General features: G+C 42.3%; 1 protein-coding gene across 1 annotated transcript; it reads right to left on the bottom strand.

Annotated features, from left to right (window-relative positions):
• On the bottom strand, positions 2,664-8,626 carry LOC110430565. The gene is made up of 3 exons (XM_021448360.1): positions 5,346-8,626; positions 4,558-4,748; positions 2,664-4,045 (listed from the first exon to the last, which is right to left on the bottom strand). The coding sequence occupies exons 1-2, from the start codon at positions 6,718-6,720 to the stop codon at positions 4,684-4,686; spliced, it is 1,440 nt and encodes a 479-aa protein (XP_021304035.1). The 5' UTR covers positions 6,721-8,626; the 3' UTR covers positions 2,664-4,045; positions 4,558-4,683.

Below are 12,110 nucleotides of genomic sequence, written 5' to 3'. Positions count from 1 at the left end.
GTCAACAGTAAAGCTTGCCTGACCTAGCTTCTTAAGTCAGTCTTAGTGAAGAATTTCATGACGTTATTTTCAAGACTGTCATGTCATATAAAATGAAATATAATTTAGTGAACTTGTTGGAAGTTTTGGTTGCTAGACAATGTGTCTGTCTAAGTGATATCGCTGATATATGGATGGATCGATCGACCTGAGCTATAGCTATAGCCTTAGAATGCTCAGTGGTCTAAGGCTCGCGGGCCCTCTCAGCTGTATTTATAGTTGTGTTTCCTCTCGGATGTATATGTGTGGCCGCGCATGAGAGCGTGATATATTTTGTACTCCCTCCATCCCAAATTGTAAATCATTCCAAAAATCTTGGAGAGTCAAAGCATTTTCACGTTTGACCAAAATTATAGAGAGAAATACCAAAATTTGTAACGTAAAGTGAGTATACTATGAAAATATAATTAAGGAAGAATCTAATGATACTTAGTTGGTATTATAATAATAATTATTTTATCATATAAGTTTGGTCAAACTTAGAAAAGTTTGACTCTCTAAAATTTTTGAAATAACTTACAATTTTGGGATGGAGAGAGTAATAGATTTCACTTTTGTGATCTTCGGTTAGAACGGTTGGTTGGTCGATTGTAACGTTCCGGCCAATTGGAGCACACGTATGCGTACGCGTAATAAACTAACTAGTACTTGTAAGCAAGATTTACCTGACTAGCTAGTCCTTAGAGCATCTCCAAGAGCTGTTCTAAAAACAATAGCCAAATCCTATATTTTAGCTATTAAGTAAAATAGAAAAGTTCTAAAAAAGATATATCATTCCAACAGCTTAGCTATTTTTTTGTTTATATATATTTAACAATGCCACGTTAACACACAGGTGATTGAAACTTTAACCGATCGACATCCCTTCGTGGCTGTTATTATTTTTGCGCCCACCACCATGCCCGATCAGACGGACCAAAGGCCTCGCTACCAGATCGACGTTCAGGAAGGGAGCTCGTGTATGCGGGAACATGCAACCACAGACGGGAAATCGGAGAATAGCGAGCGAGCAGGCTTGCTTTTTATGGCCACCGAAAAGCATGGGATGGCTAGCTAGCCAATTTAGAAACAGGGATACAATAGCTGTTGGAGCATCATTTTTGCTGCTTAAACTCTAAAATGGACTCCAAAACAAATTTAGCACATCTCTTGGAGATGCTCTTAGGCAGTACAAAGGAAGCCTAGTAATTTCTCCAAAGATATAATTTAAATAGTTTACTGAGAGTGATCGAAGGTGAAATAGCTAGCGCGCCGTCGTTTAACACGAGGCGTGCACTCTGGCTCCGTGCAGACGAAGGAGAGCAATCATATACGAGTTTCTCGAGTTAGACATAGTGCAGATCACCACCATAGACATGGTTTCACATCCTTGTCAAAAAAAAAGACATGGTTTCACCTTCCAATGCCATGTACTTTGGTGGTCAATTCCGGAGGCTACGATGTAAATTTTGGATTAGGATGTAAATTTGGTAGTCGAACAACGTAATAAAATTGGAGCATTGGCTTTATTGAGTGTCAGGAAAAAAACAAAGCATGCAAGTTGTTCAGTTGCCCACCAGGGGAAAAAATTGGAACACTTAGAAGGGAAAAATGTCTTTTCACAATAAAATTAACACCGTTAAGTGCCACAGCTCATGGTAGTGTTAGTTTGGGAACAAAAGTTTCAAAAGGTGCCAGATAAGAAAGATTTGGAATTTGTGTGCTAAATTGGGAAGAGCAAGCTTTTTAGTGTCAAATAAGGAATTTTCTACTTATCGAAAGATTGAGACTGAACTAATTAAGTAGATAGTGCTGAAAGAATAACGTACCCAGATAGACATGTTACATTACAAAGAACCTAAACCAGCAAAGTTACGCTCAGTGATCAAACACTTTGCTTCATTCAAAATATGTTCCATTTTGTTATTCTCAATTTAATCTTCCCAGCCCCAGCTTCGATTACCTTTGCTGATGAACAACATGACACGTGAGTCGTGACGGCATGCTTAATCGTCGGCCGGATTGGAAGCGCGGGAGGTCCTATGTGAACTTGGAAGCTTTGGATAGACAAACAATGAAGCACCAGTACTGTAATAGCACTTCTTGCAGTATTTCCTTCGTTCCAAATTACGGTAAGTCATTGTAAAAATTTTAAAGAGTCAAAATATATTAAATTTAACTAAATTTATATAATAAAATAATAATATTTATGATACTAACTAAATACATTATTATTAATTATATTTTTATAAGATATCTATTTGATGTTTATTATTATATAAATGTGGTCAAACTTAAGGTCCTTTGACTGTCTGATATTCTCGAAATGATTAACTTATAATTGAGGACGGTGGGACGGAGGGAGATTGGATCTCGTGTTCAAGGTCGTCATTACCGTGCATGACGTACTTGCAAAGCTTGGAGGAGCACAGTCGCTTGTCTTTTTGCAGTGCAGCCATGAGCTAGGCCTAGGCAGCGCGCGCGTCCAATGCAATGCAATGCAATGCAAGTCGCACTCCCCTTGCGTTGGCTTCCACGCACGTACTACGTAGGCGGCCACCCGACATTGTTGTGTTTTTTTTTTATCGCCAGATACAAGGTCCATTATATACAAAGGCACTTGGCTCATTAACACATCTAAGCCAGAATTCAACACATAAGTTCCATGGACAGCTAAAGCATCTGCCACCTTATTACATGACCTATTACAGAAAGAGACATCACAAAAAGAAAACTCTGTTTGCATAATGTCTCGTATCTGAATTACCAGAGCACCAATAATGCTACGATCTAAATTTGTCGATTTGAGAGCATTAGCAAGCACTATGCAATCCGTCTCTAAGATAATTCTTGACATTCCTAATCGAGCTGCATGGAGGACACTCTTGTAGGCTGCAATTGCTTCAGTATGCAAAGCTGAAGAAGCATAAGAAATGTTCCTAGCCCCAGCCACAAGGACCTCTCCCTTCATATTCCTCACCACAAATCCATAGCCTCCAATTCTCTTATTCGGATCAAAAGAACCATCAAAATTGATCTTATATATATCATCCTGTGGAGGATTCCATGAACATTCAATAGCAGCGGGTATCACTTTCTTTTCAAGCTTATGTAACTTTGTAAATTCCATTAGATAGAATGATACAGAACCACAAACCTCAGTTGCATTTGCCATTCTTCCACCATCATTTACCTTGTTTCTTGCAGACCACCATCTCCAAAGAAAGACAAAAATTTGTATTTGAATGTTCGTTTCTAATTCCCAAATCTTATTAATTACTTCTATTCCTGATTGGCAGTTCACCAGCTCAGATCTTATATCCTCCATATTCAAAAGACGCCAACACATCTTTACATGCTTGCATTTGAAGAAGATATGTCCACAATCTTCATCTAGCCTTCTGCAAACAGGACAAATGGTATCTACTTTTATCCCACGAATGGCCAGATTTCTTCTAACAGAGAGGCTGTTATGTGCAAAACGCCATATGAACATTTTAACTTTATTGGGAACTTTGATTTGCCAAATCTTAATCCACTGGAATTCATTCCCATATCCACCAGCACAACTAGAACTAGAAGCATCCCTTCCTATAAGAGCATCTCTTTTTTGCACAGCAAGCTTATAGGCTGATTTGACTGAAAACCTTCCTTTTGCATCAAAGTGCCAAGCAGGCCAGTCTTCCATATCCACATTTATTGGAATTCGTAAGATCTCAGCAGCATCCTCGGGCCAAAAAATATCAGAAATTAATTGCTCATCCCATTCACCTGTTGTTGGATTTATAAGCTCACTAACTCTAGTAAGTAAACATGACCTCCTAGGTGTAGCTGGTTTTCTTGTTGTACCTCTAGGTATCCATGGGTCTTCCCATATTTTAATATTTACTCCATTCCCAATTCTCCATATAAGCCCTTCCTTTAAAAGTTCAGCCCCTCTTAAAATGCTTCTCCATGTATAAGATATACCAGACCGAGGAACACAATGGAGAATATCTGACCTTGGAAAATATCTTGCTTTCAATACCTGTGCACAAAGTGTATCGGGGCTGGTAAGAAATCTCCATGCTTGTCTACTCAACATTGCTAAATTGAATAGATGCAAATCTCGAAAACCTAAACCACCTCTTTTTTTTATCTGGTTAGCTTTTCCCAACTCAGCCAATGAATTTTATTTATTTTATCTTGTTGGCTCCACCAGTACCTCGCATTAATCATACTTAGTTCATCACAGAGGCCTTTAGTAAGATCAAAACAAGACATAGCATAAGTAGGAATGGATTGTGCTACAGCCTTAATAAGGATTTCTTTGCCAGCTTTAGAAAGGAGTTTTTCCTGCCAACCCTGAATCCTACTCCAGACTTTCTTTTTAATATACTCAAACATTAACTTCTTCGATTTCCCAACTGAGACAGGTAGACCTAAATAACGTTCACTCCTTGTTTCGCACTCAATGCAGAGATTCAATCTAATTTGTTTCCTGATTTGTTCATTAGTGTTTGGGCTGAAAAAAATTGATGATTTATCTCTGTTGATTACCTGCTCAGATGCATCTTCATATACTTGCAGAATATGCTTAAGTACTGCAGCATCAACAGCCCTTGCTCTCATCAAAATCAAGGAATCATCAGCAAAAAATAGGTGGTTTACTCTTGGTGCCTCACGTCAAATCTTAATGCCTTCAATCTTCCCCTCTTTTTCAGCTTTTTGCAGCATAGCTGATAAACCTTCTGCACATAGAATAAATAAATAAGGTGAAAGAGGATCACCTTGTCTTAAGCCCCTTTGGGGAAGGATTTGTTGAGTATACTCTCCATTAACTTTGATTTTATAAGTAACTGAGGTAACACAATTCATGATAAGTCGCACCCATCTTATATCAAAACCCATTCGAATCAACATATTTTGCAAGAAAACCCATTCCACCCTGTCATATGCTTTGCTCATGTCTAATTTGATTGCAGCTAGTCCCTCCTTACCTTTTCTTTTAGAATTTAAATAATGTATTAATTCATAAGATAAAAGAACATTATCTGTGATTAGTCTTCCCGGAACAAAGGCGCTCTGAGAAGGAGAAATGATATATGGCAATATTTTCTTCAATCTATTTGCAAGAACTTTTGAAATGAGTTTATAAAGCACGTTACATAGACTAATTGGCCGAAAATCTTTTAACACTTGGGGCGAGCTAATTTTGGGTATCAACACAATAATAGTTTCATTCCAGCCAACCGGCATTGGCCCTCCATTAAGGACTTCAAGAACTTCTTTTTTAACTTGATCCCCAATTAAAGACCAAAACTTTTTGTAAAAGATAGAGGGCATACCATCAGCACCAGGAGCTTTCAAATCACCTATGCTTTCTAAAGCATTCCAGATTTCCTCTCCTGTGAATGGCTCCATTAATGACTCATTCATTTCTGTTGTGACTCTAGGATCAACACAATTCAGCACATAATCCGCATGTGACCCTGCACATGACATAAATAACTGTTGATATTGATTAGCAATAAAGTGTTTTAGTTGGTCTCCCACCACTAGAAATCCATTCTCATCTTTTAAACTCCTAATCCAGTTTTTTCTTCTCCGCTTTGAAGCAAATGCATGGAAAAAACTAGTATTCCGGTCTCCCTTTGTCAACCAACTGTTATGAGCTCGTTGTTTCCAGTAAGTATTATGCTGGTCTTGCAATCGTTCAAGCTTATAATGCAATAAGTGTTCCCGGTTTACTGATTCTTGAGATATACTCATCCTCCTGCACGTATCCAATTCACTTTTGACTTTTTTAATTCGTTTTTCCAAATCTCCTAAAATGTTCCTGTCCCATTCCCAAAGATCACCCAGCACCTTCATCTGCATTTGCATCATAGTGTTACATCCTTCCTCCATCGCTATACCCCAAGCTTTCGTTACTCGGATCTCACATTCCTCCTCCTCAAGCCATTTTGCTTCGAACTTTGGCATTATTTGCATCTGCTGCAAGCAATCCATGTTCTGTCTACAGCCCACATCAATTATAATCGGCCTATGATCAGAATGCCTAGGATCTCCATTAGTAACCCTCACCATAGGGAACATATATCTCCAACTGCTGTTAGCAACAGCACGATCAAGCCGTTCTTTTGTATATCTGGTAGCCACATGATGGTTATTACGCCAAGTGAATGGGTCACCAAAAAATCCCAGATCCTGCAGATCACAATCTTCTAAAGCTAACCTGAATTTTTGCATATTTGATTCTGCTCTCGGTTGTCCGCCCTCCTTTTCAAAATTAAATAAAATTTCATTAAAGTCTCCACTACAGAGCCAGGGCATCTCAAACTGTTCCTTCAAGCATCGTAAAATCTCCCAAGTATTATCCTTATCTTCATTTTTTGACTCACCATAAATACCAGTGAATCGCCATTCAATCCCATCATTCTCTTTTATCACACTGTCAATGTGATATTTTGAGAAACTTTTCACCTCCACTTCAATCCCTCTTCTCCAAAAAAGAGCCAAACCCCCGCTAGTACCCACACTGTCAACTGTCACCAAATTCAGCATCTCTAGCTTCCACCTTAACCAATCCAACCATTTACCATTGTGTTTAGTTTCTGATAGGAAAAGAATATCAGGGGCCTCCCGCTTCTGGATATCCAGAAGTCCTCGAATTGCCGGGCCATTCCCCAAACCCCGGCAATTCCAAGTGATTAGCCTCATGTTTGCACGCGAGGCTGCTCGAGCAGCCCCGCCTTTTCATTTTTAAATTTTTTTGAACTCTCAGAAGCCCCACTTTCAATTCTATCTTGAGAAACAAAACTTCCTTTTACTGTTGGAACCAGAGCCAATGACTTCCTTTCGAACACTTCCATAGCATCTCCATCCACTTCTGCTACATTCTCCATCAGATTTTCATCAGATTTACGTTTTTTTGTGTGGACGGGAATCTGTTTATCATATAGTGAATAATCATACCGAAACATATCATTTGCATTCATGTTAGCATCATTAAACATATGGTTCTTTATTGGTGAGGATACCTCGACGCCACTACTGCCTCCAACTTCTTTTCTAAAACTTTTGTCTTTATCATCACCTTTTTTTGTAGAAGATTTTCTGGAATCTGAACTTCCCCAAGTTTCAGAGGAGTTGCTAATCCTACAGGGACTACCACCCTGGATAAACCATTCACTTTGATTCTTTAATCTTTTCTCCTCAGGAGCACGCAATTTTTCACTATATGGCAAACAACCTTTTTCATCCCTAGGAGCTGGTTTAGGGCAATTAATTTCTGAGTGACCAATAATACCACATGAGAAACAAAAGAAAGGAAGTCTCTCATATACCACATCATACCATTCCTTCCTTTGTCGTGTAGATGAAAAGACAGAGATACCTCGTGGTAAAGGATCTTTTAGTGAAATAATTACTCTTGCTCTCAAGTCCTTTCCCACAGCCCTTTTCTGTTCATCCACATCAATTTTTAGCACCTTTTTTCCAATTTTAGCTGCCAACTCAAAACCCTATTTTTCATCTCGTAGCCCCAAAGGAAGATTCAATATGTTTACCCAAATGGCCAAGTCATCAAACGATACATCGGTTGGGCGCAAATCATAATTAAAATCTTTTACAATCACAACTTGTCGCCCCACAGCTTGCCTACCAATGTACCACGGGGAGCCATCAAGAATCCTAATTTTGTCAGCTTCAGACTCAAATTCAGCAATGAACAGATTATCTCCAACCATTCTCGCCATCAATCCCCTTGGGTTGCCCCAGGCTGGTCGCATAGCAGCCATAATGGTCTGCAGCTGCAACGAATTAGGTGCAAGAACCTTCCCAATCACTGCATAATTAACTGTAGCTAAATCTGGACCTACAGTATCTTCCAGAACTAGCACTTCTTTCTCTTTTGGAGTCAGATTAAGCTTACCAAATAGATCCGAAATTTGCTCCTCAACTCCATGGCATTGTTCCTTCATTCCTTTCACACTTGTATTATTTGCGCTGAGAGGAATAAGAGATCCCTCCCCCACCTCCAAAACTGAACTCTCCTTCTCTTTTCCCTGATTTAGAGCCATTAGTCTCACTCCAATCAAAGCACAAAGATCTGACCAAGGACGGGCAGTGATGCAAAAGATCACCCCTTGTTCATCCCGAGTCGGTTCCTGGCTTGATGGAGAAAACTAATGGGGAAAGAGAAAATCAGAATCGATTGATCTAGAAGAACACTTACAGCAGCAGCGCACTCCACTTGGGTGCCTGCAAGTCACTCTCCAAGCACCAGATTTCAATCCTACGGGAGGAAGATCTGGAGATGAGAAAATCGCCTCTCTCTACTGTTCACCAGCGAACACTCGAGAAGGCAAACTGTTCTTCTAGGGCGGTGTCGACATTGTTGTGTTGTGTTGTGCAGGTGCTTGGGTTTCCACGTTTTGTCGTTCCATCCGGCCAGCCAGCCAGCTGTGCAGCCGCGTCGGCGCCTACTACCCGCGGCCGCTGGTCTCGTGCTATGCGCGCCCACGTGCTCACTCTTCTCGCTCACACTGCGCTGATAGGTGAAGCCGGCCGGACCGCCGCGCCGGAGGAGCGTGACGGGCACCGCTCCTTCGCTTTTTGCACAACGGAGCACAAGCTAGCGTCAGTCACCACTCACCACTAGGTAAGCCTATATATATCTCTGCATCTTATCCGACGATGACAATGACGGTGACGATGACCATGCACTCTTTAAGTACTACTGATATAATACTAATTTGCTTTGTGATTCACCCCGGCTTGGAGATCTTCACGTGTCGTGCAAAACCAAAAGCACTGCTATTTACAATAATGCAGCGACTCTCTTGCCTTGACCGAATCGCGCGCCGGCCCTTGCATGCCTACTAAATTTTCTCCGCGCATCGACACCGCGGACACGTACGAGAGGGACTGACGAAGAGATGTGCTAGCTTGTAAAACTGCACCGAGCTAGACTTGGTGACTCAACTGACGGCGGACGACAACGTCAGAGATCGATCTAGAATCAAGAGAGAGCCCACGCCGCATCGTCGGCTTTGACACTGCACGCCGCGTCTAGTCCAGTTTGAGCCTACTACTAAATTTATCAGTCATTTAATAATAGTTTTTTATAATAAATTAGTAAATAATACTTTCAGTTATGATTTTTCAGCCATGCGAAAAGCGTCTGTCTGGTTAACGCATGCAAGCGAGACACGAGAAGGAGACACACAAGCTACACAGCCGTGATCTAGGGCATTTTAACCGCTTGTGTTCCTTACGTCTAGCGCCTGCCGGCCGGCTGGTCTTCCATGCGTCGTTCGGCCGTGCTTGACGACGCCACACCTCATTGTCATAGTCATAAATAGTAGGGTCGGTACTCGGTAACCCCGTTCCGTTTGGCACGAGAAGGGCAGCTGTTCCTTGGCAGCTTATTGGCCTTTTTGTTTTGTAGTACTACCCTTTGATTTCAGGCCAGGCTCCATCTGCTTTGGGCCGTTAGTTTACTTTTCCTTTTACAGTACGTTGTGGAAAATGGAAATGGTCTGGGCCGGATTCTTGCCTCTGAACAAGACAGCGAAGCTGAAGCCCTCCTCTCTCCAGAATTTCTGGAGCTGGAGCTGATGATGATACATGGGAGCATTCTTTGCTTTTCTGTGCACCTTCCAACTATGTGTGGGCTTTGCTGGATGAAGATGTAATTGATTTAGTTGCTCATTTGCAGATCTCTGACCCAAAGCAATGAGTTATTACCTTTATGTGCTGCAATACTCCTCAAGCTGATGGGATCCAAATCCTTACTTGTTGGGTAAATATGGCAGACAAGAAGGAAGGCTATTAATGAGGGAGTCTTCGAGAGCCCTTGTTTTGATCAATCGACTGATTGAAGAGCTCGACCACGGAAATGGTAAGAGGAATTGAGCTTAAGAGAGGGAACCGTAACAATCGAGGGAAGTTCATTGTAGTTAGGCTAGTTTCTTTGCTGCGGCAACGATCAGCCGAACACAAAAATGGCTTGCTTGGAAGCACTAGCTCTTGCTAAAGATTATGGTATTCGAAGGATTGCAATGGTATCATATTGTGTTTATGTGATGATCCTCAAGGTTAAGGATATTCTAGAAAGGACAATATCCTTTGGTTATGTGTGTTTTACACATAAAGGTAGGGTGAAACGATCTAGATTTCCACGAAGGGAAATCCCCAGATTCGAATTGTAAAACGAATTAACGCGCGAAGGAGTCAATTCGAATTACCCGAGTTTCAGGTGTTATACAAGTCATACACGAACAAAAGAGAGTACAAGAGGGGTTTACTCATTATTACATCGCCACTTGGCGGAATCACACTCACACACACAACATGCGGAACAGCATCAGGTAGATAGCGAAGGCGCGAACTCCGGATCCTCCAAACTTGAGCGTAGGATGAGACAGCTACTCCTCCCAATCGTCGCCCGCGTAGTCGTACTCAGGTTCAGAACTTGCTGCCAAAGTATCAGTACGATTTGTACTGGCCACTGGCTCCCACCCTATGCTTTATGCGAAGCTTTGTGGCAGGTGGAATGCAAGAGAATGTATCAAAAGACCTAATTTATGGCTGTAGCGTCCTATACGAATAAGTCCAAATTTTATAATAATAAGTCAACTTTTAATCCAACTCCTTTCACACATTCTCCCACCCCAGCACACAAATCTCGCCACACTCTCACTTTCTAGGCGGCAAGGACGACTCCCGCTCGTGCCTTGCCTCAGCAGCCATCGCCGGATCAAACACAAACCCAGGGGAAGGTAGAAAGAACTCCTCTCACTAGTCAAGTGAAGCTGTACTTAGGAAAGGTCCATAGCCGCGTACGATATATGTATCGATCGATCAACCAGAACTCTACAGAGGTTTGCACTACCCACAAGATCACCATCATCGACGCTGTACATCGTCTAGGCTTATGCCGGGCTGCCTTCCAACTAAACACGATGCCACCCTACCACTCAGAACTGGGGCCATGCCGGAGTACCACCGACATGTTGAGACTGTGAGATGTAGTACCGGGCCCCCAAGGTCACTACGCTGTCTTAGGAGGGTGTGGGTCCCATGCCCGTACCTCCCTACACTTTCCGCTAACAACCTAGTAGTAGTGGCACCGCCCTAGCTGGTCGTACATCCGTCCCGTTCCATGGCTAAGGCGAGTGGGAATGCAAGGATTCCTAAGACCCGGTCCACAGAACATATCAGTCCTTAAGTGACCGAACATGGCATCTTCTCGTGGGGCCGGCCGATGCCCCGCTCAACGGAACATCCGGTCACCCCGTGGTAAACAGCACCTCCCATCCCGGCGCTTCGTCCCACGAAGACACTCCACTCCGGGACCTCTCCCTGTCACCTGTGCCCGCCACAAGCATCTCTTTTGGGAAACGCCCAGGTAGCATCCCCCGCAAGACTCGTCCCAAGACTCGTCGTACATTCCTGCTCGGTCGACTCAACCCTCACCACACACCCGAAACGCACGCCAAGATCTCCCCAAATCCGTTATTAAGTTTAACGGCATCACATGCCTTATCCCAATCAACAACTGTCCACCACGCATCACATCACAGATATAATGCAGAGTAGAGTACCAGTAGCAAGATGCGAGCTTCTATCCTAACTGCGGGTAAGCAAGGGTAGTAGGTTGCGACAAGGTAATGGCTCACAAGCATTTCTACCATGCATCCTACCTCAGATTATTGCATAAAAGTAAAGCGCTAGCTTCTACATTCATGGCATGGCTAATAGGATTCTACGAGGTTGGGTGGGACGTGGCACCTGGCAAGTCGTCCTCGAGCTCCTCAGTGTAGTCGGGGTCGTACTCCTCAGTCGTCGGCTCCTCCGGGTCTGTCAAAACAAGACATATAGTCGCGATAAGCGACTCTTATAGATATCACAAAAATCAAATAGAAGAATCAAAAGAACCAAATGCACTCATAAGTAAGCCTAGGACGTAGATCTTGTTTTTAGAAGAATTTGGACACTTGGTTCGTATTTTTCGGAAATCATTTGGGGTTTTAAATTATTTATGCAAGTTATAGGTTTGGAAAAGAAAAGAAAAAGAAGCAGGGAGCTGGTTCTGTGGTTTGGGC

The sequence above is a fragment of the Sorghum bicolor genome, chromosome 1, assembly GCF_000003195.3.
Source record: "Sorghum bicolor cultivar BTx623 chromosome 1, Sorghum_bicolor_NCBIv3, whole genome shotgun sequence".
NCBI lineage: Eukaryota > Viridiplantae > Streptophyta > Magnoliopsida > Poales > Poaceae > Sorghum > Sorghum bicolor.
The sequence above is the reverse complement of the archived record's forward strand: the minus strand, read 5'-3'. Positions and strand labels throughout refer to the sequence as shown.